Source organism: Rhinichthys klamathensis, unplaced genomic scaffold (genome assembly GCF_029890125.1).
Source record: "Rhinichthys klamathensis goyatoka isolate OS25496 unplaced genomic scaffold, OSU_Roscu_1.1 h1tg000035l_1, whole genome shotgun sequence".
Lineage (NCBI taxonomy): Eukaryota > Metazoa > Chordata > Actinopteri > Cypriniformes > Leuciscidae > Rhinichthys > Rhinichthys klamathensis.
This window is the reverse complement of record NW_026606583.1, coordinates 4008096-4034804: the sequence shown is the minus strand read 5'-3', so window position 1 is coordinate 4034804 and position 26709 is coordinate 4008096. Positions and strand designations below refer to the sequence as shown.

General features: G+C 40.0%; 1 protein-coding gene across 3 annotated transcripts in view; it reads right to left on the bottom strand.

Annotated features, from left to right (window-relative positions):
- The window catches only part of pcdh15b (protocadherin-related 15b), a 248948-nt gene that overhangs the window by 55537 nt on the left and 166702 nt on the right, over positions 1-26709 (bottom strand). For all 3 annotated transcript variants that reach the window (XM_056245931.1, XM_056245929.1, XM_056245930.1), the window contains exons 22-24: positions 23810-23926; positions 7967-8107; positions 2496-2608 (exon numbers count right to left, since the gene is read on the bottom strand). In XM_056245931.1, the coding sequence (XP_056101906.1) occupies positions 2496-2608; positions 7967-8107; positions 23810-23926 (371 nt within the window). The remainder of the gene's footprint in view (positions 1-2495; positions 2609-7966; positions 8108-23809; positions 23927-26709) is intronic.

Here is a 26709-nt window from a genome sequence, read left to right as displayed (position 1 = left end):
CAGCAGAGCTACTATCAACTATGACCTTTCTCCAGCTCTGTAGGACACAACATTAATTCAGACCTTCGGCCAAGTCTTTTCATCTTGTGTTTCTGTCTCTGTAGCCCTGATTAGTCAACGAGTAAGGATGTTATCAAGGCTATTTTAACCCCATTGGTCATCAAAGCCTGAGTACAACTACCACTTCACTATAAAGCTGTTAATAAAATCATTTTTGATCACATATCTATCTGCACAGACGGTGATGTCTTCTTCTGAACATACAGATGAATAGGCTGTGTGATAAATTCAGCAAAATAAGCTTCAATGTGTTTAGCTTGAAATCAATTTAGGTCTTATTTGCCTCAGAACCATGTGAATTGAACTGATTACCCCTTGTGTCAAACATATTAAATAAGTAATTTGATAAAGCAGCCATAATGCATTTAAATGGAGTGCAAATGTCCTTTGAGGAAACAACAGTGTGTATAAAACATTACATTGCACCTTTGCAGCACACTCTACCTTGCAGCTATTATACATAATCAGTCTAAGATTAAATCTATGCTGACAGTTTTTTACTGAATAAAACTACCTAAAGCTGGTTATTTTCATAGTGCTTTTGTGCTAAAGACCCTGTTTATTTTTTTTAAATACATGTTTCGGGTCTTATTGTGAATGATCTACAATTGCATGTTAATGGATCTTCATAATCAAAACAGGATCAAATTTGTACTAGCTCCACCTCTGCTTTTTGGCTTAAGGCCATAAAATTACATTTGTTTGAAGTCAAGTCAAAAGAAATGCAGTGCCTATAAAAATAAACATACTTAATCTAAAACTCACATATCTAGGCTATATCAAAAGATGCAATCTAACTAAACATATATTTGTGAAAAAAAAAATCATCTTTCAAACACACATGGGCATCAGCAAACAGCAAATTAATATGTTTAAACAACGCATTTAGATTCTATATCCAAAAAAACCTGCTATATTTTGTACTGAAATGTCTAACTTTCTACTCGACAGTACTAGAAGATGTTGAAGTACTGAATATGTTTTGGAAGCATACAGCAAGTTCAGAACAATACATACATTCATGGGAAAAGAAAGCACAGCCTTTTGAATTCTATGGTTTTACATATCATGACATAATTTAAAACAAACATCTGGTCTTTAGCAGGTCTTAAAATTAGGTATACAACCTCTGATGAACAACAACACATGACATATAACACTGTGACATTATTTCTTGAACAAAGATTAAGCTAAAATGGAGAAGCCATGGGTGAAAAACTATTGGAATTAAGGAATTAATAGGGTAAGTAGCATTTAGACACTGCTAATCAAATGCCTTTGATTAATTGATCATCAGCAAGCTTGACCAACTGTATAAAAGCAGAAGATTTGTCAGTTTGCTGGCCTAGAGCATTCAGGTGTGCAATGATCTTAGAGAAGAAATTATTGCTGCCCATCAATCTGGGAAGGCTTACAAGGTCATTTCCAAAAAATCTGAAATCTATCATTCTACAGTGAGGGAGGTTATTCAGAAATGAAAAACATTCCCAGAATTTACCAATCTTCCCAGGAGTGGACATCCCAGCAAATTCACCAAAAGATCAGACCGTGCACTTCTCAGAAACTGCAAAAAATCCAAGAGCTACACCTCAAAGTCTACAGGCCTCAGTTGGCATGTTAAATGTTAAAGTTCATGACAGTTCAATTAGAAAAAGATGAACAAGTATGGCTTGTTATGGAAGGGGTGCTAGGAGAAAGCCTTTTCTCTCATGGCAACACGGCTTAGGTTTGTAAAGTTGCATCTGAACAAACCACATGACTTCTAGAACAATGTCCTTTGGACAGACGAGACCAAATTGGAGACAATAATACACAGCACCACTTCAGAAGAAAACCAAACAGGATTTCAGCACAAACACCTTATTCCAACTGTCAAGCACAGTGGTGGAGGGGAGATGATTTTTGGCTTGTTTTGCAGCAACAGGACCCGGGCACCTTGCGGTCATTGAGTCGACCATGGACTCTCCTCTGTATACTAAAGTATTCTAGAGTCAAATGTGAGGCCATCTCTTCGACAGCTAAAGCTTGGCTGAAATTGAGCTATGCAACTGGAAAATTATCCCAAGTACACCAGCAAATCTACAGCAGGATGGCTGAAAAATAAAGAATCAAGGTGTTGCAATAACCCAGTAAAAGTTCAGACCTCGACCCAATTGAAATGTTGTGGCAGGACCTTATAAATTCATATAGAATATAATGATGTAGTTATTGCTACTAAAGGTGGTTGTACAAGCAATTAAATCATAGGGTGTACTAAGTTTGTCACACATGGCTTCTCCATTTTAGCTTTATTTTTGTTAGAAAATTTATATCGTCACGTGTTGTTGCTCATCTGAGGTTGTATTTACCTAATATTAATATTAATCTAATCTGATATGTACAACTATAGAATTCAAAAGGGTGTACTTTCTTTTTCACATGAAGTGTTTGCTCACCTGTACTCCTCCTGCGTGAACACAGGAATTATGGACGGCTGCAGGACAGTGATCTCCACCAGAGTCTTATTGAACTTCATCGGCTCCCCATCATCATAGGCAATAACCGCCAACTGTTTGGAAACAAGAGAAAAATCAATTTTAAGAAGAAACAAGGACTAGGAATTCGCATTCAGAACTATAATTATTCCACAGTATTCCATGATTCCTTATAATTTCAGAGTAAATAATATAATATAATACAATACATATATTTTTTTGTAATTTTGTTGCAGTAAAAGTTATAAACAATCTTTAAAGTGAGTTATTAACCTGGGGAAAAGAAGTCGATAGTACTCGTAATGATTATAATCATCGCGTGATTCTGAATTCAGTGGCATTTGCAACCTATCGAAGGTGAGTGGTCTAATGCTGAAACATTGCTGGTGAAATAAAGGTCTTGGCTCATGTTTTAAGTGAACACGTGCATCAATATTAAATCCGTGCATGAGGTCTAAAAGTGACAGTGCAAATTAAATAACGAAAAAAAGTTGTATATTTAATGTCTATAAAAATGAATGTATATTTAAATCATATATGCAGAATTTTATTTTTGTATTTTTATTATTTGCATTGTTTTGTTAAATTAACTTGAACTGAAAGTAGGGTATTTTTTGTTCTATTGTATACAATTGACTTAAACAAAATAAATATACTTTACTTTAGAAAATTGCATTAAAATAAGATAATATCATTGTTATTTTTCTCTTTGCAAATCGTTTTTCTTGTTTATGCTTACAGAAAAAAAAACTATTTGAAGATGGGGTAAAACATTCAGTATGAGTAAAATACTTGAGTACTGTTAAAATCAGATCCTCTAAGACTGTTACTCAAGTGGTATTAGGATTGGTGTCTTATAACGGTTACACGTTATTTCATTGGTCCACTTTAGACCATCTACTAACTATAAGTAACTTTGCAACTACATGTCAACTAACTCTAATTAGAGAATTAGTAGACTGTAGTAGACTGTTAGGTTATGGTTAGCAGAATACGTTGATGTAGTTGCAAAGTTAATTATAGTCAGTAGAATGTCTGTTGAGGGACCATCAAAATTCAGTGTTAGCAGATATGAAGCAGACAGTCAACTAATATTCTAATGACTGGTAGATGGCATGTAGTTGGAAAGTTACTGTAATGGAGTCATTTTCACTGTAAGGTATCACTCTTTGCTTGTACTCTTGTACTCTTTGCACCTCTGCACAAGACTTAGTCTTTGTGGTGGTCTTGTGGACAGGACAAATGCACCAACATATTGAGCTGTCAGGCTCATGGTCCCATCCTGGTCCCCCGTAACACCGCAGCCCCCCTCCCATTGACTCCAATTGACTTCCTTTTTAGTTTCTTCACTACTACTGTCTCTATTAATAAAATTGTAATGCAAGTATAACAAAATAAACGTTTTAATATTTTACACTCCTTTTTCTCACATAACTCAACCTACTTTTGAGGATGATCAAAGTTTGTCAGAAAAAGAAGTAAAAAATACTGATTAAGGGGCTGTTCACGCCAGAGATGGGGACTCGAGTTTGAGACTCGGACTCGAGTGCGACTTAAGTCCCACACACAGTGACTTCAGACTCGACTTGAGACTCGTCCTCGAAAGACTTCAGACTCGACTCAGACTCGAGCTGCGGGACTCGTGAACAATGTTTATTTTTAGGAAACGTCTGATGAGCTCGCTGTTATCCCCCTCCCTCCGTTACCTATAACCTGCCTACGTAACCACGTACTACGTGGCCAATAGGCTTTATGCACAGCTTCACTACTTCCTGAACTTCAGCCAGCCCTTTGTTTCCTGTCTGTCATTATTGGACAAACTGATTAATCCAGGTGTGCCTGATTATTGTTACTGAGGCCAGGCACACCTGGATTAATTAGTTTGTCCAATAATGACAGTCAGGAAACAAAGGGCTGGCTGAAGTTCAGGAAGTAGTGAAGCTGTGGCATAAAGCCAATTGCTGGCAGCGCGCGCGCGACCGCACATGAGAGGATAACAAACAAAAAGTTCGACTGCACCGGCCGCTGCTGTGCCTTTCATCGTTAGCTTTGGGTTCAAAAACTTCAAACAAGACGCACTCAAAAGAAGCGCTCAATGCAAAATATGCAGTATCACGATAAAAGATTCTGGCTCAACCACATCTAATTTTATCAGGCATCTGAAAACGCACCCTGATAGGTGAGTAAACATGTTTAGCTCAGCATTGACCATCTACCGTTAGCTTGCTTATTGCTTTAGCTACCTAACGTTACGGGAGGTTAACTCCGACTGTCTTCCTTATGAAATATGAATGAGCGTTTGTTTAATTCCCAAACTTGTGGTGGTCGATTAACGTAACGTTAATCATTTACGTGCCTGGGCTGGCTGCCCGTTGTCTACAAACAGGTTTATTGTTGATCATGTAACGTTACTGTTTCATTTAGTTATAATGTTACACTGGTTTGAGAGTCTGGGATGTGTTGACTTACAGTATATAAGCTATGATTAGTTGCATAGGCAGTGCAGCCAGAAGAAGCCAGAAATGTTTTGTGGTCCATACCTAGTGTGTTGAGAGAAGAGAAGGTTAACCAGTCTGATCTCACCCTTTGGATTTTTTTATTTCTAAACATTTTGTTCTTAACAAGTTACATGCCATAAGTTGGTCAGTTGCTTCACATTTACACTAAAGATTTTGAGCATTTTAATGTTTTGGAAGTGCACTGTAGTGTTAAAAATTTCATTTGGATGCAATAGTTTATTTGCATTTAGCTACACTGATGTTTTGCACTAAATAGGAGTGTGTCAATTTTAGTGTTGCGAGTTATATCATTTTCTACATTTGGTCTTATGTCTTGGTATGTTCAAGCTACAAGGCAAAATAAAGAAATTAACTAAAAGTAAAGCATTCTTGGTGTTTTTGTCATGTTGCAATAGCCTGTTTACACTGATTATATACCAACATTAAAGCTGATACTGTATGCTAATAGATAAAGGAGTCATAATAACATATGGTACCACTTTATTTTGATAGTCCACTTTATACATTCTACTAACTATAAGTAACTTTGCAGCTGCATGTCAACTAACTCTCATTAGAGTATTAGTAGGCTGTCTGCTTAATATATGCTAATTATATATTATAATATCTTATTTTGTTGGTTCCCCAACAGATATTCTACTGACTATAAGTAACTTGGCAACTACAAGTCAACTTGTTCTCCGAACCCACATCATAACCTGACAGTCTACTACAGTCTACTAATACTCTAATGAGAGTTAGTTGACATGTAGTTGAAAATGTACATGGTTAGTAGAATGTCTAAAGTGGACTATCGAAATAAAGTGTAACCTAACATATTACATGCTTTGAATTCCTTATATAAAGCTATGCAGTGTTTTAAGCAAAATGGATGGGTCGCTGTACGTGATGCAACACTTAGGCCTATAACCACAAGAGACTTGAGACTTGACTTGGACTCTAGCTCAGAGACTTGAGACTTGACTTGGACTCTAGCTCAAAGACTTGAGACTTGACTTGGACTCTAGCTCAGAGACTTGAGACTTGACTTGGACTCTAGCTCAGAGACTTGTGAGCATCTCTGGTTCACGCCTGCCGCACCACTTTCTCCACCTTTCAAAAGCGATTGTAGCTAAGCAATCATGAGCCGCGTTCTCAAGTTTCAGCAATGGATACATTGATTTCCAGCCCTTGCATTAGCTCTGCTACAAGATATATTTATGGAGATGAGTAAAAAACCCTGCCCTGTACAGCTATAATCAGCTGTTCATCCATTTTTTTCTGAGCTTTCAATGTTGTCACTGAAAGGGTGAAGCTGGTTCTTGTCACATGACCTGCTTGTGGTCACATGACCTGCTTGCAGGTCACATGACCTGCTTGTCACATGACCTGCTTGTGGCATTCTGAAAAGATTTTTTTTTTTTGAGAAAAGATTGAGATTTTTTCATCTCACTGTGGCGTAGATGCCACGGCGTCGCTCTATAAGTGTAACGGTCACCAGCTGGAGTGCCCTTGAGAGCCACCAGAGGGCACTCCACATCAGACTATTGTCATTCCCTCACAAACTTCATCTCCCATAACTCACTGCCCGGACTCTACATCCATTATCACATTCACCTGTGTCTCATTATCTTGTTCAGCTCACCCCATATAAGCCTGGTTTTCTCATTCATTATCTGCGAAGTCTTGTTTAGTGTTACACTGCAATTCCGAGCATGCTCTCTGGTTTCGGATTTCTTGCCTGTTCCGTGGATTACTCTTTTGCCCTTGTTGTGTTTGTTTGTATGGACTGCCTGCCTGTGTTTGACCTAGCCTGTACTTTGGATTACGTCTTTGGATTACCCTGTTCAATAAATACTGCATTTTGATCCTCAACCTTCTTGTCTCAGAGCAGTTCGTGACAATATGCGAGCGCGCTACATTTGAAATCTACATTTAAAATCTTGAGCGTGCAAAAGATGAGATTTGTGAACTGGTGGAAAAGTATATATAAGATCTGTTCTCTTTTTGTATGACAATATCATCCTATATAAGACACAAACATTTGGCTCATCAAAATGCATCTGATAAAACAGAAACATTGTGTTGGGTCTAGGGTTGGGAATCGATTACTTGAGGTCAGGAATCGGATACTTGTCATAAAATTCAAATTTTGATTCCTTATCGAATCATTTATGAGCATTTCAATATCACTTTTAACAATTCAAGCGCAAGATGACTCGCGCACTATTTTGTGCTACACACGCATCCAAAGCGCGCTCACAGAAAATGTGATTTTAAACCATTAAAGCGCAAGGCGACTCACACACATCAAAACGCGCGCACAGAAAAGGTGATTTTAATGTGATTTTAAACCATTCAAGCGCGAGATGCCCTGTTTTCAGTGCTGCAGGCATTTGTAACTATTGGGAAACTCTTAAAGTGACAGCAACTGCCGTCTCCATAATAAATAACACTAATCAAACGACAAAAGACAATGAGAAAATTCACAGGCCACGTGGAAGCGTTCAAGCCTGTTGGTTTTTGTTCATGATATTCAGCCACAATTAAATGTTTTGCAATAAGATTAAATGTGAACGATATATAAGTTTTTTTTTTTTTTTTTTTTTTTTTTTTTTTTACCTTATTGGATTCGAAATTAGGAATCAATAAGAATCGGAATCGAGAAATTCAGACGATACCCAACCCTAAGGGTCATGCATGGCATGGGGAAACTATATCCAGAAAAACTTCAATCCCGTCTGAATTTGAACCATTATAATGAGTGTTTCTAAACTCACCAGTCAGTTAGTTTTACTCAGATAGCATCAGGCAGTGCAGCAATTTCATCTAAATCAATCTGTGGGACGCATAAAAATGATTGATGGGCCAGTTATGGCCTGTAGGTTGCTAGTTGACAAGCCCTGTATCAAGAAAAGATTGTTATGCACTTACACTGAATTTAGTGTTGGGCTCCTCATTCAGATTGACCCTGGTGAGAACATTGCCCGAGTTCTCCTCCACGTCGAATATACTAGTGCTGTAGGGAAACTGCTCCAAATCCACTTTATAGTGAAATCGACTGGCCGCTGTACCCTGAAAGATAAAAATAAATAAATAAATAAATAAAACAAAGCCATTGTTTGTTCCAACTATATCAATATTTTGTATTAAAGGGATAGTTCACCCAAAAATGAAAATTCCTTCATTAATTACTCACCCTCATGTCGTTCCTGACCCGCAATACTTTCGTTCATATTCGGAACACAGATAAAGATATTTTTGATGAAATCTGAGAGATTTCTGTCCCTCCGTTGACAGCTACGCAACTACCACTTTGAAGCTTCAAAAAGTTCATAAAGAGATCATAAAACTAATCCATATGATTCAAGCGGTTTAGTCCAAATTTGAACAGATTGAATTTAGTTTAAATTTATTAATATAAACATTCATTAAAACACACATCAGTTGTGGTAAACGGAAGCTTAAAGGGATAGTTCACTTTGAAATAAATTTTTGGTATGTTTTAGCTTACCTCAAGGGCATCCAAGATGTAGGTGTCTTTGTTTCCGCAGTAGTTTCAATTTTGATATTTTTAGGTCAAACCGTTCTTGTCTGTCAGTCATATAATGCAGGTCTATGGTCACCACAGCGCCGGAAAGCGCCGGAAGTGATCTCTCGCGCGGTTGCGAAAAAAATTAAACGTTGTCTGTTGATATATCGAAATCGTCTTCCATTGCGATTTCCTGTATATCTAAATATGTTTAGATCTTCACAGTGAAAGGTAACACTTCCGAAATCTCTGTATAAACAATGAGTGACGTCCACGCGCGAGAGATCACTTCCGGCGCTTTCCGGCGCTTGCGCAGACCGAGGCGCCCGCGCCCTCAGATCACTTGGACGTGGCTGTGGTTACAAGAGGTAAAAACTATATAAATACTGTTCGTTTTCTCACACAAACCGCTCGTTTCGTGTCTTAGGCCATCAATGTGTACTTACATTTACGAGTCATTAAATCATGTTTAATTTGGACTTCTCTGTGCATCCTCTTTGAGGTGGTGACCATAGACCTGCATTATATGACTGACAGACAAGAACGGTTTGACCTAAAAATATCAAAATTGAAACTACTGCGGAAACAAAGACACCTACATCTTGGATGCCCTTGAGGTAAGCTAAAACATACCAAACATTAATTTCAAAGTGAACTATCCCTTTAAGTGTGTTCGCTTGACATGTGAGAACCAATAAGGGTCATTCTTGGGTTCCGCAAGAGGTTTGTTCTCACTCGTCAGGAAAGTGAGGTTGAGCTTCTGTTTATGTTTGCGGATCAATGTTTATATGTGAATAAAAGCCTAAATTCAGTCTGTTCATCATATAAAGAGATTGAGTCTCTTCGGAAAATTTGGACTAAACTGTTCAATTCATATGGATTATGTTAGTTTTACGATCTCTGTATGAACTTTTTGAAGCGTCAAAGTGGTATTTCCATTTGTGTTCTGAGGATGAGCGAAAGTCTCACGGGTTTGGAACGACCTGATGGTGAGTAATTAATGACAGAAATTTCATTTTTGAGTGAACTATCCCTTTAATATTATACGAAATAAAACGTTTTTCAAAAGAGAGAATGTGGTAATTATAGAGAAGAACTGAACATCGTACACTAAACGACTAAGGGTCACATACTACAAAACTTGCAAGTCATTTCGAACACAACTCAAGGAAACATGTGCCTTGTTGCTAGGAAACACAAGACAAATGAAAACAATGTGTTCTAAAATCGGCTCAAAATTGTCCTCCGATATGACAGAATCATAGTACAAATGTACACTTTTCTGTGAAATCTGTCCACTCTGACTGGCCAAAATCAGCCGACCGGCTCTGACGTTCAGCATTGTTTTTGACAAGTTCAGACTGCAAATATGGGCAAATTTCATGTACTGTATTCTAGCTTTTAGAGCTATAAATAAAGATAAAAGACACAAACTCTAATAGGTGTAAAGCATGTTTAAACCAAAATCTTTCAAGCAATGGTCAACGTAAATTCTTTTGCAGAGCGCTCTTAGCAGGATTCAAATACATCTGACAGACTCAATTTGTTCACTTTATTCTGTTCTTCTAAAGCCACGTATCCCGCTGCGAGTTTCATAAGTCTGTGAGAGTCAATGTGTAGCATTGGCCTGGGGACAAAAGGGTTTTGTAACCCGCTGAGATGGAGATAATTACGAGGGTGAAGCCGGGTGAGAAATGGAGCCTGCGGGTGGGCCTGTCCTCGCGAGAACGTGCTGAAAAACCCATCCATCCACCCACGGGTGGGGACAGCACCACACATAGTGCCAGTCGGGGCATGCGTTTGCTGTGAAATCAGACTACAAATGATTTTTCAGCTCACTCCTGTGTCTTCAGGGCGTATGGAGAGGACTGGGGTCATGGGGCTTTCGAAAGCACGAGGAGTTATGCCACGCTGTGTTTTATCATACATTACATTTCATCGCTGCTCTTTTAAAATCCTGAGGAGTTTGATTAGCATCACTCTCATTTCTTAATTTTCTTCATTTTATGGTACTAAATGATATTTGCACTGTGTTTAAAAGCCATTTATTCACTTTCTGAGGATAGACCTGACAATTTAATTTCCAACTTAAACTGTCGTAAATCTTGAACGCTGTAGAGCACAGACTTAAGTTTGATCTGTTTTCAAAGACGACACTTGGCAGATTATTGCTGAAGTAAAAAAAAAAAAAAAAAAAAAAAAATGAATATAAAAATTTTTTTACGTCAAATTTTTAAATGAAATACAGTATATATTTTCAAAAACACATTTTACTCTAAAACTGCAAGTAAATCAAAGCCATAAATCTAAACAAGTTGTGTTCCAAATTTGAGCTTGATATCTAAAAAAAATGACATTTCAGTAAGATTTTGTTTGGCCGCAGTACCAAAAGTTTTCATATGATATTCGTCTCCCATTCATTTCCAATGCAGTCATTTTTTACTCCACCGTAAGGAGCACAAGTGGGACTATTTTTTTCAGGACCATTTAGCCTTTTCAGATGATGTCCATGATTTGTGTGTGTGTGTGTGTGTGTGTGTGTGTGTGTGTGTGTGTGTGTGTGTGTGTGTGTGTGTGTGTTTACATAGCAAGTGCCAAAACCTTTACCAAGTTTTGTACCATTCTGATCAAGTAAAACCTTCTAAAAAAACAAAACGTAAAATGTTTCGGTCAAAATTGACTGTAGAGCACCAGAGGGTTAATATTTGATGTCTTTATAGTTTGATGAGACTCTATAATTGCAGATATGATTGCATCTTGCCCAGAAAAAGTCAGAGCCCCTTTCACTTTTTTATTAAGGTATAAAGGAAGGCGTGGCAAAGACAGTGCTCAGGTTTAATTCTTATTTATTTCTGAGTGTGTGAGGATGGCTACTGAATAAAACACACGGATGGGCATGAGAAGACATCAGATGCCAGTATGAAGTTCCATCTGACAGATGCTCAGAGAATAGAGAAAAGGAGAGAGTTGCCAGAAACACATTGATGGACAGCAAAACAAACCCGGTCACCAGCGGGCTGAAGAGATGTCGTAAATAAGAGCTGCTGTTTGCGAAAAACAAAATCATTATGCATTATGTTCCAGTACAAAATAACCCTTGAAAACGGTGTTGCTTAGTGGGTTTGAATTTTATTTTTAGATGTTTTGTGCATATTTAATTTGCCAAGAGAATATGCAAAAGTCCATCAACAAGATTGAAGTAATTTGCGGATGATCCACTGCTTTGGATGAGTGATGATTTCTGCCTGAATATCTGCAAAACGCTCTATCGGCCGTGTTTTAACAAGCCGGGATGTAATATGCTGTCAAATTAGCTTTAAAACATTTGCTCACTCAAAGATCACCATGTCAAATATTGATAGTGCTATTGTTAATTGCTTAATGTGCAAGAGGATAACAAGGTGCTTCACATGAGGTCAAATATGCCAAATTAGAATTTACCTACAGTATCTAACTAAATGAGAGTCCCTGAGATGCTATCTAAATTGTTTTTGAGGAAACAAACTATAGGGTTGAATTATGAATAGGGCCAGGACTATAGTGCCTCAGACTGGCCAGAGGCCTCCAAAGCCTCTGGGTGCACAGCCCGAGAAAACTGAACCTGTGCCTTTGGCTCATACACTGCAGGCTAACCATTAGGGCCCCTTAGGCGCCTAAAATATATAGTGCAAGCCTTTACAGCATAATCTGACCACTAGGGCTCCGGGGACCCTGAATGTATACAGTGCGAGCTGATTGCTATGGCTTCTGGGGCAATGGGTCCTTTTGTGTATTTAGTGTAAGCAGTCACTAAGGCTCCTGAGCCTCTCAGAATATTCAGTGTGAGCTGACCAATAGGGCTCTAGGGCCCCTGGCCTCTTCTGCCTTTACAGCTTGAGCTGATCGCTAGGGCTCCAGGGCACCTGGAACTAACTCAATCACCGTCTGCTACAGAAGACCTCAGGGACAAGGGGCACACAAATATACCTGTATCTGGACCAATGCAGCACCAACACAGTCCTATAAGGAGGCAATAATCAACTGAGGAGTACGTCATATTCCCCGAGGCTAATGAAGAGGCTCACAATTAAAATGGTCCACAACAACACGTGACTAGAACAAATCAGTCATATTAATGGGGAAATGTCTTTCAATCTTGGATGCATTACTTCATACCACTTCAGTGAATGATTATCACACAAGCTGTTTATAGGATTTTGTTAATTGCGCATCACATCGAAAACATTATTAGGCAAGATGGTAAATTAGAATACTAATTGAACTCTTGATACTGAAAGCCCAGTAGACTGTGATTACCCTGCCCTCATTAATAAATGCAACTTTCTAATGATACCAACATTTTTGGATGCGTAACGAGTAATCACGGGTAGCCTAAGCCTCCAATTACAGAAAGAAACAAACACAATTTAAAGAGGGACGAGAACACTTTCTGATACAAAGTCTTGGAAACTTTTTGCTCAGGTTTTTCATCCTGCTGCTCCAATCCGATCAAGCATCAGTTTGACCACACATTAAAAATTAAAGGATTTTCTGACCAATTTCACTGCCTTTTCAATGACTTTTCAATGACTTTTCCATTAGTTTGTGATGAGGATTCTATATTAATAACCCCTAAAACAAGCCAAGAAAATACTTTAGAACAGAGAATTACTGGAAACACTGATGTTGACTACAAATTTCAATTACAATACGTTTTTTTTCAGGCATGTAAATCACATTTATGACAATGAAAAGCCTGCAAACAACCACTCAAAAGTCACAATTCGCTGTTTGTTACTGAGAGTGTGCATGAGACAAGGCGACAATCTGTGAACCATGTCATAAAGTCTCAAACTGAAAAGTTTACACTCTTATGGTGTGTTCACACCGAACGTGAATTCAATTATTTGCGCGAGTAGATTACATACAAAGTCAATGTAAAGACCCGAATAGACGCATCATTCGTGCCGGGCGATGCGAATGACGCGAATTGGGCGACGCGTTTGTCGCGAATGTCTTCCGCCCAAGTTGAAAAATTTGAACTCGAGCGATAGACGTGTATTTGACGCTCTATTCGCGTTCGGTGTGAACACACCTTTAAAAATAAAGGTTATTTATTGGCATGGTTCTACGAAGAACCTTTAACATTCAAATGGGGGGGGGGGTATTTTAAGAACTGTTGACTGAAAGGTTCTTTGGGGAACAGAAAATGATTCATTTATGGCATTGATGCAAACCAATTTGGAACCTTTATTTTTAAGAGTGTACATTAAGTTGCAATAAATCTGCGCTATAGTCAAAAGCAGGTCAAAATGGCCTGCAACAACACAAGAGGGATGAATACCAGAAGTTACAGCTCAAATGACTACTTGCAAGCAGTAAAGAATATTCTAAAAATGTCTAAAGCCCATTACAAGTGTAAAGCGATTCAAAACCGAGCCCTGTATTCCTTAGCGGTGCTTTCCTGCCAAAATTGACCCATTGAAATGTCATTTATGTCAGGAACTGAGAGGTTGTATTGTCTAGACTCTGACTCAGGCTAAAAATAAATAAATAACTGGCATTCAACAACCACCATTTGCAACAAAATGCTCCAGCTCTTATGAATGATAACAGCTTTCTGCATGATCAGATACAGTGAAGAAGATAAGTATCCCTCAGTTTCAAAGACAGATAAACAGTGTCGCTTACACATATTTACCTTGCTCCTGTAAATGCAATGAGCTGACATTTCGTACAGTGCCATTTATCAAAACGCTCACTAATAAAGTCCTTGAGTATCGCTCAAGTTGACGTCGGAGTCAGAAATTCAATTTCGGTTTAGCGCCACAACAGATGTATGCTCACATAATTATTTGTTCAAATCACTCATGTAATCCCAGTGTTAAGTAGTTAACAGAAGCAGCGATGCTACTAACCTAACGTCATTTTTCAGTAGTGGGACAGCAGCTCAGGGTGACTAAATGCAACATCTGTGTTTTAATGTCACATAATATATATTATATCAATTCAGAGCCACATTTCACATGCTGGTGTTGAGCAAGCAGAGGCATAAGAGAATGTCGTTGCTCTCAAGTAACTATGCCAAAAAAAAAAAAAAAACATTTTCTGTATCGAATCATTTGGATTAGTGTTAATTTAGTTAAAGAAATCTACAGTATGATGAAAAATGTTCATCATAAACTAAAGCCGGGTACGAACATGATCCTCGCTGTAAGCCATGTCACACTGTAAGATCTACGTTTTTCATTAATGTCAGACATATAGCAGTCAAGACGCATTAAAAAAGGACGCACACAAGAAAACTCGTCCGGAGTTTTAGATCATCAATCAATGACACATTCGGTGACTGTGAGCTGCATTACACGCATGATTGAAATGGTGGCTACAAAAAAATCTCTATAGTTAATTTTGGCCATGGTTTGTCTAGAAAAAGGAAGACAATTTGACGGTCATCGTAGGAGAAGTCACACTGCAGGACTGTGAGTCAAATCTTCTGACCCTGCCAGGATCGCAACGGTCATTAATTGGCTGTCGGTGAATGTGTAAAACTGGTGATCAAACACTTCAGACTATAGCCTAGGATCAGAGGAATCTTTTAGGATCTACAGAATGTGTCTCAGACGGCCAAATCGTGGCCAAAATCGTAGGGCACCCGGCTTAAGACGAGACGATGATGAGGCGACACCAACGTCATTCAATTATAATTGTGACTATCAACATATAATATCGTTGACGAAAAACGACAAGACTAAAATGTAGTTACAAAATAAAAACTTTACCAAAATATCTCTCATTTTTGTTGTCGAAAAAAAAAAAGAGGAGACAAAATATTACAGTTTTTAAGTTTGTGGTTGCTAGATGTCAAGATTTGAAATCCACCAATCAGAGCTTTTTTCTTAAAAGGATACATTTTATGCAAAGTGTTTAATTATTTTTTTTAATAATCTGGCAACCATGCGTGCTCTCTCTACACTGTGGGGAAAAAACGTGATCTCCACTGGGATATTCTATGTAAATGAAAGAGTCTGTGCTCAAAACAACTGTAATAAATCCAAACATGGATCTTAACTATATTGTTTGCGATTGTGGTTCCGGAATAAGGGCTTTTACGCAACCTCTGTTTAACAATGCAAAGTCTTTATTGCTGTTGTTTTATTAGATACACATAAATGTCATGTGGAATTATTGGAATTACATTCCAATTTCTCAAATGACAACAATCATTGGGATTATAATTTTGAGCAAACTAATCACGATTCTCGATTTAACCATTATGCAGCATGACGATAACGTGACAAGTTTCCATAGACTAAAATGCCCAGACATAGTTGAATAAAACATATCTAAACAAAAACAGGACATGATCTAAATTTAAAAATAGCCGACAACATTAATCTTGATGGTTTCAATGAACTGGATTGGTATTGTTATGCTGTTCCCATGCTCTGTATTTTATGTGTTATTTTTTTTAATTTGAATAAATGATTAGCTTCAGTTTTTTTCAATTTGATCAGGTGTGGTTAGTTGTTCCAGTTTGATGCTATTGCTTTAATTCATATCCATATTGTGTTTGTGTCAGATATTGTTTTTTTTATATAAATAAATATTTTAATTTATAAAATAAAAAATACAAATAGTTAAATGTAATATTTTTTGGTGGTTTGGGCCTTTTTCAACCAAACCATCAAAACCCAATCTCCTTCAAAACGCCAGGTCCTGGGAGATGAGGGTGGACGTGGGAAAAAGGCTGCAATTCCCAGGGGTGGTGCTCACAGCCCTCCGTCCAGACATTGTCTTGTGGTCAACAGAGGGCAAGAAAATAATTCTAGTTGAGCTGACGGTGCCTTGGGAGGAGGGATGTGAGGTTGCCCATGAGAGGAAGGCCTTGAAGTATCAGTCCCTTCTTCAGGACTGCAAGGACAAGGGATGGCAGGCGTGGTTGTTCCCAGTGGAGGTCGGCTGCAGAGGTTTCCCTGCCAAATCAACCTGGCGGTTACTATCAGATCTGGGCATGGACGAAAAAAAGGAAAAAACAAGCAGTACGTCGGATGGGGGAGGAGGCAGAACGTGCCTCCTGCTGGATATGGAACAAGAGGGAGGAGGAAAGCTGGAAGCCAGGAGCAGATGGGCAGTGACTTGGCCATCACTGCCGGCCCACCAACTGGAGGGTGTTGTGGTTGAGGGCCGAAACACCCAGTGAAGGTTGTGTACCACCTGACGACATCTGCTCCTGGCAGAAGGCTACAGTTACCCTCAAGGTAACTGAAGAAAGCACCCACTAGGTGTATGTCACAAGTATTCTCTGGTTTACCAGTGGCTTCTAGGAAAGACTGGATGACAACCGAGAAAGGTCGGTGACGCTGGAGAGACAGTTGACCTCCAGGAAAGTCTGGCGCGGGCACTCAAGGCTAGCAACCTTGCTTTGCAGCACTCGTAAGAGGGCACCACTCTTGCTACGAATGAACAAAATGAGCAATACCCCCAGAGTCTCCCGAGAGGGGGGGGAGGATGAGAGACTCAACAGGACGGATATTTTGATAACGGCCAGGACAGGAATAAAGACAACGAGAAAGCTAAAGCAAACAACGCTGACCGGAGAGGAATACGTGACAAAGTGCCATTGCGGGAAAGCATGCAAAGGCACCAGAGGGCTTAAGATACATCAGAGCAGGTCCTCTTGTGGAAGGTCGGTTACCCAAGTGCAGCGCGCAGACACAGTGTCTGGTGAGACGAAGGAGAGCTCCAGCCAGGCAGCACCCCACAGTGCTGAAGATCTCTACGCACTTGAGCCGCCCCAGAGCCAGAGGATAGATCGAGCGAGTTCCCCTTCGGTTACCCCCATCCATTCGTCAAGAAGAGAGAGGATCAAGTGGCCCACATCGTCTGACAGCATGGCATGGACGCAGTTTGATGACGACCTCAATGGTATCCTGGAAGCCACTCTGGCCGGTCCTGTGCACAGGAAGATCGAATCACTCACAGCCATAACGTTCAATCTGGCGAAGGAGAGATTTGGCCTAATAGAGCAGAGGAGTCAGCCCCAGTCACCACGGCAACCAAACAGGAGGGAAAGAGAGATTCGTCGCTTAAGAAGCGAAATAAAGATCCTTAACAAGCAGTTCAAAATCGGGCCACCAGCTGAAAGAGAGGGTATTAAGGACATAACAAGCAAGTTGCGGGATCAGATGTGCAAACTCCGGAGGGCAGAATATCTACGGCAACAGAGGAAAAAGAAAGCAAAGAGGCGAATGCAGTTTCTCAAAGACCCGTTCAGCTTCACTAGAACTCTTCTTGGTCAACGGAAATCCGGCACATTATCCAGCTCAAAATCAGAGGTAGAGGAGTTTCTGCGAGATGCACACAGTGACCCCTTCAGGGGCGGGGGTCTAGGACAAAACCATAGCATCAGGAAGCCTGAAGAACCCCACAGTGGAGCTGAATACAAAGGAGCCAACCTGGCAGGAAATGCAGGATATTATCCAGAAAGCCAAGGCTTCAGCAGCCCCAGGTCCGAGTGGCATACCATACAAGGTATACAAGCAATGTCCACAACTGCTCAAAAGGTTGTGGAGGATCCTGAGGAAGATTTGGGCAAAAGGATCGGTCCCACCAAGCTGGAAGCTAGCAGAGGGCTGTTTTGTTCCTAAGGAAGAAGGTTCCTCCTCAATTGCCCAATTTAGGACAATCTCTCTACTGAGTGTAGAATGCAAGATATTCTTCTCCGTGCTTGCAAAAAGACTGACCTCCTATATGATTCAGAATCAATACATCAACACCTCCGTACAGAAAGGAGGTGTTCCAGGCTTTTCAGGGTGCCTGGAGCACACTTCAATGATCAGCCAACTGATCCGAGAGGCAAAGCAGAAGAAAAGTGACCTGACAGTCATCTGGTTAGACCTTGCAAATGCCTACGGTTCAGTTCCACATGACCTCATTCAAGAAGGACTGAACCACTATCATATCCCGACGGCTATCCGTGACATGATCTCCAGCTACCTAGGAGGGATTAAGCTTAGATTTACAGCAGGGCAGTTTACAACCAACTGGCAAGATCTTCAAAAGGGGATTCCTACTGGGTGCACCATCTCCCCTATCTTGTTTGTCATGGGCATGAACCTTCTGGTTGCAGCAGCAGAAGGAGTAACACGCGGTCCCACGTTAGAGTCAGGCATCTCCCAGCCAGTGCTCCGTGCGTTTATGGACGATATTACAATAACAACTGGTACACACGTCCAAGCAAGATGGGTCTTGGAAACCCTTGGCGCTGTAGCTACGTGGGCAAGGATGACTTTCAAGGCCAGTAAGTCTAGGAGTCTGGTGATCAGGAAGGGCAAGCCCACAGGGAGGTTCAGTCTTCATGTCCAGGGTGAGGCCATTCCATCAATTGAAGAGAACCCAGTAAAGTGTTTGGGAAAGAGGTTCGATGGGTCACTCTCAGATCGGGCCAATGCCAAAAACACGGTGGAGCGGACCGAGGAATGGCTAAAGAAGATCGACAAGTCTAGGCTCCCTGGTAAATTCAAGACCTGGCTGTACCAGCATGGCCTTCTGCCCAGGCTTCTTTGGCTCTTTACTATCTATGAGTTCCCCATGACGGCTGTGGAGGGCATAGAGAGGAAGACTAACAAGCACCTGAGAAGGTGGTTGGGGATTCCCCCAAGTTTTTCCTCAGTGGGCCTCTACATTCGGTCAGGACAACTGCAACTTCCCCTGTCCTCCATCGTAGAAGAGTTTAAAGTGGCAAAGTGTAGACTCCTACTTAGCCTCAGAGACTCCAAAGACGAACTGGTGAGGCAAGTAGGGGTTATGACCAGGTCTGGACGCAAATGGGCAGCCAGCACAGCTGTAGAGCAGGCGGAGAGTGCTCTGAGGCTGCGAGATATTCTTGGAAGCCCTTGCATCGGACGGAGAGGACTCGGCTGTGCACATTTCCAGCAATGGAGAAGCGCAGGTGTAAAGAGCAGGCAGGAGATGGTTCAGGCTGAGGTGCGGGCCCGTGAGGAGGAAAGGCGGATGGCAAGGGCAGTGGAACAAGGATCCCAGGGCGCATGGACAAAATGGGACCTTCCCAAGCGCAAGATCTCCTGGCAAGAGTTGTGGCGGCTGGAGCCCTACCGAATTTCCTTCCTATTGCGATCTGTCTATGACACCCTTCCTTCGCCAGCACACTTACATGTATGGGGGCTGAGGGAAGATCCTAACTGCAAGCTATGTGGGCAAAAGGGAACATTGGCACATATACTATCAGGGTGCAAAACTGCTCTCACTCAAGGTCGGTATAGGTGGCGTCATGACAAAGTGTTACTGTCCCTTGCTGACATATTGGAGCAGGAAAGATGTAGGAAGAGGCCTGCCGGTATGGGCTTGAAGAGGGCGATCACCTTCATCAAGGAGGGAGAAAGGCCTTTTTCAACCAAACCATCAAAACCCAATCTCCTTCAAAACGCCAGGTCCTGGGAGATGAGGGTGGACGTGGGAAAAAGGCTGCAATTCCCAGGGGTGGTGCTCACAGCCCTCCGTCCAGACATTGTCTTGTGGTCAACAGAGGGCAAGAAAATAATTCTAGTTGAGCTGACGGTGCCTTGGGAGGAGGGATGTGAGGTTGCCCATGAGAGGAAGGCCTTGAAGTATCAGTCCCTTCTTCAGGACTGCAAGGACAAGGGATGGCAGGCGTGGTTGTTCCCAGTGGAGGTCGGCTGCAGAGGTTTCCCTGCCAAATCAACCTGGCGGTTACTATCAGATCTGGGCATGGACGAAAGAAGGAAAAAACAAGCAGTACGTCGGATGGGGGAGGAGGCAGAACGTGCCTCCTGCTGGATATGGAACAAGAGGGAGGAGGAAAGCTGGAAGCCAGGAGCAGATGGGCAGTGACTTGGCCATCACTGCCGGCCCACCAACTGGAGGGTGTTGTGGTTGAGGGCCGAAACACCCAGTGAAGGTTGTGTACCACCTGACGACATCTGCTCCTGGCAGAAGGCTACAGTTACCCTCAAGGTAACTGAAGAAAGCACCCACTAGGTGTATGTCACAAGTATCAGCATCAATAAGTAGCTTCAATTTAAGCTTTAATTTGTCTTTGTCTGCAGCTTGAAGTGCAACTTCATTCTGTAATTATAAGCAGACTGCAGCTTAGCAAGCAACAAGTTTACAGTTCACCAATGAAAACAGAAATCTCTCCATTAACCTACTGTATATCAGCAATGTACAATGTGACAATTGCTTATACGTATAGGGTAGAGATGCGCGGTTGGCGGTTACAGCCGCGGACACCGCGGATAAACCGCGGATCGGGCGGATGACGGGACGAAAAAAAATATTTTAATTAATTTCGGGCGGGTGGCGGGCGGTTGAACCAATCAAATGAAAAAATATACATTGTTAAATATTGTTATCTGACTATATACCTACATACAAAAAAAAAAAAAAATCGAGCACACTTTGAAATAGTCAAATTTTCATCAGCTAGTCGAGTCTATGCAGAGACTGCTTGTTGTTATCAGAGATGGCAACGCCGGCGAAGGAGGTAGCTACGTGACAAATTCAAAAAAAGGAGAATTAAAAACAAAGGAAATAGAAGGTCAGAAAAGTGTTGCCTGGAATAAGTTGTGCGCTCTCTTGATATGCGCCCATTCGATATTGTTTCTGGTAAAGGATTCCACCAAGTGGCCCAGACGTTGATTGACATTGGAGCTAAGTTCGGTGCTGTTGACGCTGGACAAGCCTGTTCTGAAGACTCCCGTTAATTTTGAATGCACGGGAAGAGAGCGGATAGCGCGTCTTTTTCAGGCACAGTGCAATTAATTTTATACCATCAACAGGCCTAACAATCATATAATAAACTAGAGCCTCGACATTAAAGAAACGCCGAAGTCACTCCTAGGCTTTTTCGTTGGTGTGCCATCAGCTATGTCTACAAAAGACAGATGAAATCTAATATTAATAATTGATCCATTTCGGCATACACAGCCTAATATTTTATAATGAAAAATAGCCTACACAATCAAGATAGACTATTTACTTTTTAGCCTATTTATTAAATCCAGGAAATTGGTTAATGAAACATGGATTAAAATGAAGATACAATTAATACAAAACGAAATTCGCTTTAAAGAAAGGCATTGTGCTTTTTTGAGGCCTCTGTGAAAGTTTGAAAGTCTTTTAGTGCCGCTTTCTGAGTGTTCGCGTCCGTAATGGAGAACTGTCACGTATTGGCGCCCCATACAATAGCAGCATGTTGAAATTATGTACCAAAATGCGTTTTCTGTTAGGCTACAATGGAAATATTGTAGCCTAAAGTAGCCCATCAGATAAGGTCAGGTTTGCCGAAGTGCGTTTAATTTAGGCTATTTATTTATTTTTGTCCCTGCGCGCCGATCGGAGACGGAGTTCACTGCTGATATTCTGAGAGCTTTCTAGTCTCGCGGCTGTCATCAGCAGCGCCTTGTATCGCCCAATCAGCGGATGGCGGGCGGGTGCGGTTTTGAAAATTGGTCAAAAACGTTGGTGCGGATGGATGGCGGACGGATGATGAGTTTTATGATGCGGTTGCGGATGAAATAATAGCCCATCCGCGCATCTCTAGTATAGGGATGTGTTGAACTAGAAATCCCAAGCAGTGTTTTATACTGCAGCTGATGACATGCAAGCATGACTGTCGGGTTAAATTCAATTTCCAGCCACAGCTGGGACTGTTGGCCTGCTTTGGCCCTGACCAGTCTTGGCATGTGCGCTGAGTTATGGGCTGAATAGAGAAGCACAATTGATATTTTTAAGGTTGAGGTTTCTGACAAGGTGAGGGCAAAGAGAACCATTTCATCTGCAGACCTCCACAGGAATATGCATTTGGATTGAAAAAGTAAGAAAACAGAAAGAATGAAAGATAAGGAGTTAGGGAAAGAGTAAAGCCAAATTAACAACAAATAGAAGAACGGTTGTTTGTGTGGTTGCTAATTAGGATTTGCGAGAAATTGAAAAAGTTATTAATATAAATGAAAACAAGCAGTATATATTTTTGTTATCTAACATAAAAATATACATAATAAATATTATAATGATCATTTATATTTTCTCCCAATACTATCAGTGTGTGCTGCCCAGTTCGACAGGAAGGGAGTGTCTGATTGACATGTATAACATATATGTGACGTTTAGGGGTAAGTAAATCTGGAGAACGGGAGGCTAAATTGAATTTACCCTGAAAATAATGTTAGCATGTCATCAGCTGCAGTATAAAACACTACTGGTGGTTTCTGGTTCGCCAGATCCCTATAAGACTATACTTTGTAAAATAAATCTTGTTTAGTTGATTCAAATATACCGAAACAAAACTCTTGATTATATTTCATAGATGTAATGAACCTTGCAAACTCCAAAGTTTTAAAAAAACTTAGAGGGGGGAAAAAACCTTTTAAGATGATTTTTACATTTTGTTACTGTTTCTTAAAATAATTTTACAGCTAAATGACATAGGAATGACACATTTATAACTTATCAGTAATTCGATATAGTTATTCAATACAGTAATTCAAACAGTCATTATCATTAAAAAACAAACAAAACAAAAAGCAAATCACAGCAAAACAGAACAGAACAAAAAAAAAACTAGTAGAAAAGCAAAACAAAACAAAAAGCAAATCGCAGCAAAACAGAACAGAACAAAAAAAAACTAGTAGAAAAGCAAAACAAAACAAAAAGCAAATCGCAGCAACGAAACGAAACAGAACAAAACAAAACAAAACAAAACAAAACAACAAAACGATGCTGCACTGTTGCAACTATCTATAACTAAACTGAACATTTTCAAAACTAAATTGGCACTGGACTGTGTTTGCGTGAGTATAAGCTGTTGTGTGATGCTGGTTGTGTTTGCTTGTGTTTGTGACTGTAGAGCGTAGCAGCGTCTGGGGCTTTATGCTGGAGACGTGACAGGCTGTTACTCACTGGTTGGGCTGGTGTGGCTGCCTCTTCAGTTAAACACACACACAGCTTTGAATCTTTTGCTGATGTTTTTTTTTTTCTCCTCTTATCTTCGTTTTATTGTGCTTAGCCCTTTAAAGTCATGTCACATAGCACACATTCACTCGTTGCACCCCACAGTCAGACCAATTCACAATCACTTCAGGCAGTGACCAATAAAGACTGTCAATGACACTCAAGCTTAATCATGGGAGACTTGATGCTACACTCGATATATCTTCAGTCACGATTTGAAAAAAATGAAATGCCTTAGTGATGAAGGAACACACACAATCAAGCCAACTCACCGGTGGGTCCAGGTCCTCGGCATGGACAGTGGTCACTACGGTCCCCTTGATTGCGTTGGGTGCCACCATTCCCCGGTACAGCATTTGACTGAACACTGGCGGGAAGTCGTTCATGTCCTGTCCAGACACAGAATATCAAACTCTGATTAATGCCTTGATTCCTGCTCTCTTCGCCTGACTTTACTCTTTTGCAACTGTCAGACTGTGCGTTAGGCCCCATTAGCTAGCCCCGGACACTAAAACACTAAGCAAAAATGGCATTTATACAATAGTAGATCATGCAGTGCATTAAGGATGTGTCACAGTGCTATGTGCCTGGGGACTTTTTTGGGGAAAAGTTGGGTGAGACCTAATTATAGCCGCTGAGAGACTGCACAAGGCAGATGAAAAGGTTACTAGAGAGAATAAAGAGGCAAAGCAGAAAATGGTTGTAAATATAGTGCAACAGTAGGGTTCGGGAGCAAAGAAATCTATTCCCTTTCTCCATATAGAAATTCCTTTTTACCTATAACACATACCATGCTCTCAGAAGTTTGTAAAAGGTGCTATATGCTTCTTAATGTGATTTCAACTTCATTAAACTTCCAGCGAAGAACTACATTACCCATAATTCTAAACAGATATCCACCAATCAGATAATTTGCTGTACTAGAAATGACAATCACTGCAAATAAAAAGCTCAGTAGCAACTGTCCACTCCCATAAATATTACAAATGTCTTGCAACACTAAAGTCACTGATATATTTGTGAACATTTAAATATTTCACACTATATATACACTGCCGTTCAAATGTTTGGGACCGGTAATATTTTTAATGTTTTTAAAATAAGTCTCTTATGCTCATGGAGGCTGCATTTATTTGATAAGAAAAAAGAAGAAATAAAATAAATCAATACTTTTATTCAGCAAGGATCCATTAAATTGATCAAAAGTTACAGTAAAGACATATAGTGTTACAAAAGATTATATTTCAAATAAATGAAATAGAACTTCCTAATGATGCTGAAAATTCAGCATTGCACCACAGAAATAAATTAAGTTTTAAAATATATTAAAATAGAAAACAGTTATTTTAAATTGTCATAATATTTAACAATATTACTGTTTTTTTTTATGAAATAAATGTGGCCTTGGTGTGCATAAGAGACTTATTTTAAAAACATTAAAAATCTTACCAATCCCAAACCTTTGAACTGCAGTGTATATCTTTTTTTTTTTTTTTATGCACTCTAAGTGAATAGTTTTATATCATACCATCACTTTTATACAATGGACTCTTTGCAAGAACGCTTCCGAATTTATCCTCAGTGGCAACCGGTGCAGCGCAGTGCATAGAAATTGTGGGAAAATGAAGCACAAAATCAAATCCTATTGAATTGTTGCATGACAGGACAAAGCAATACTGATAAGATCTACAATCTCACTAAAGGTATTTAAAGCTTCTGGTACAACATTATTGTTTAATATACTAAAATGTTATGTTTACTATAGATATGATGTGTTATATTATAATACAGTGTAATCATAATTTATTAATTAATTTATTACTTGATTTCTGATCGACAGTTATTAGAAATATGACAGAACAAGATTGCTACTATCACAGATTGCTACTATCATCAAGATTTTAGAGGAAATATAGGCAGTCGGCTCGGCATGCATAGTCCATTGTGTAATTTGTAACACCTTTTGGGATTTTTCCCCTCCAATTTGAAATGTTTTTTATTCTTTAAATCAATATTTGTAATGTTGTTAAACTGTTTGGTTCAAGGTTTAAAAATCTTTGAACTTTGAAATAGTGGTGCTTGCTTTGCAAAGGGCATTAACTTCTCCCCACAAAGTTATATATGTGAAAGATACAGCAAAGAGGAAAAGTGCGGTCGGCTCCCAAGAATGCTGATGACACAGGTGATTCCGGGAGATGCAAGAGACGCGATGCGACCTAATACACTCAATAGATCACCCGTCCCCGAGTCCAAGGAGAGGCCAGGTGGGTTCAGGTATCCAAATTACACCTCCCTCCCCTGTGAATCCCCCCACCCTTAGTCCTTTCTGTGAGAATGCGCTTATTCAAGGATGCCCTTGAGTCTTGAGTACCGACTAATAAAACTTTGCAATTGCTCACATCCCCAAAATAAAAGGTTTTGAGGAAAGTACTTTGGAGTGAAATTGGTATTTTTTTTCTCTTATTTTTCAATCCCACACATTTCTGTGTGTCTTCTCTCTACCCAGATGAAAAATACAATATGTCAAGCCTTAAAGTAAATCTGCAAAGTGTAGTGAGTTCACGATGGTGCTCTTAGTCGCACTGGGACCGTTTTCTCCATCAGGACGGTGCCTTGGGGCCTCTATCCCATCATAATCACTCTGATATCCCGAGTCTCCATGCATCAGGTAGCACATTTGTTTCCACCGTTCAATTCTGCTTTTCATTTTCCACAGCAACTAATTTTCAATTAGCCACACCGTGCACAGAAGGGAAATTAATAAATAATTCCAACACAGAAACAATTAGGGGTTCTTGGGACACTGTAGAGGACATAATAAGATGTGTGTTTCCTTGCATGAAAATGCTTTTGCTTAAACTCTTTATCTTTGAAGCTGATCCAACTGCAAGAGGTTTGCTAACTGAAATAAACATGAAAAAGCAGATGTGATTTTAAACAACTGGTTAAATGTCTAACAATGGCCTATCAAGGCAAATATAACAGTCATATGAATAGGGTAAGACATTTTGAAACTGTAGGTTAACAAACTACAAGCTACTCATAATGTAGTTTAGTTGTAGTCTAATTATCTTTTTAAAGTTCATTACAATAAGTAACTAACGTCATTGAATCAATATCTTTTGATAGATAGATATTATAAATTTAGCAATGAGAGCAGAATTCATCCGGA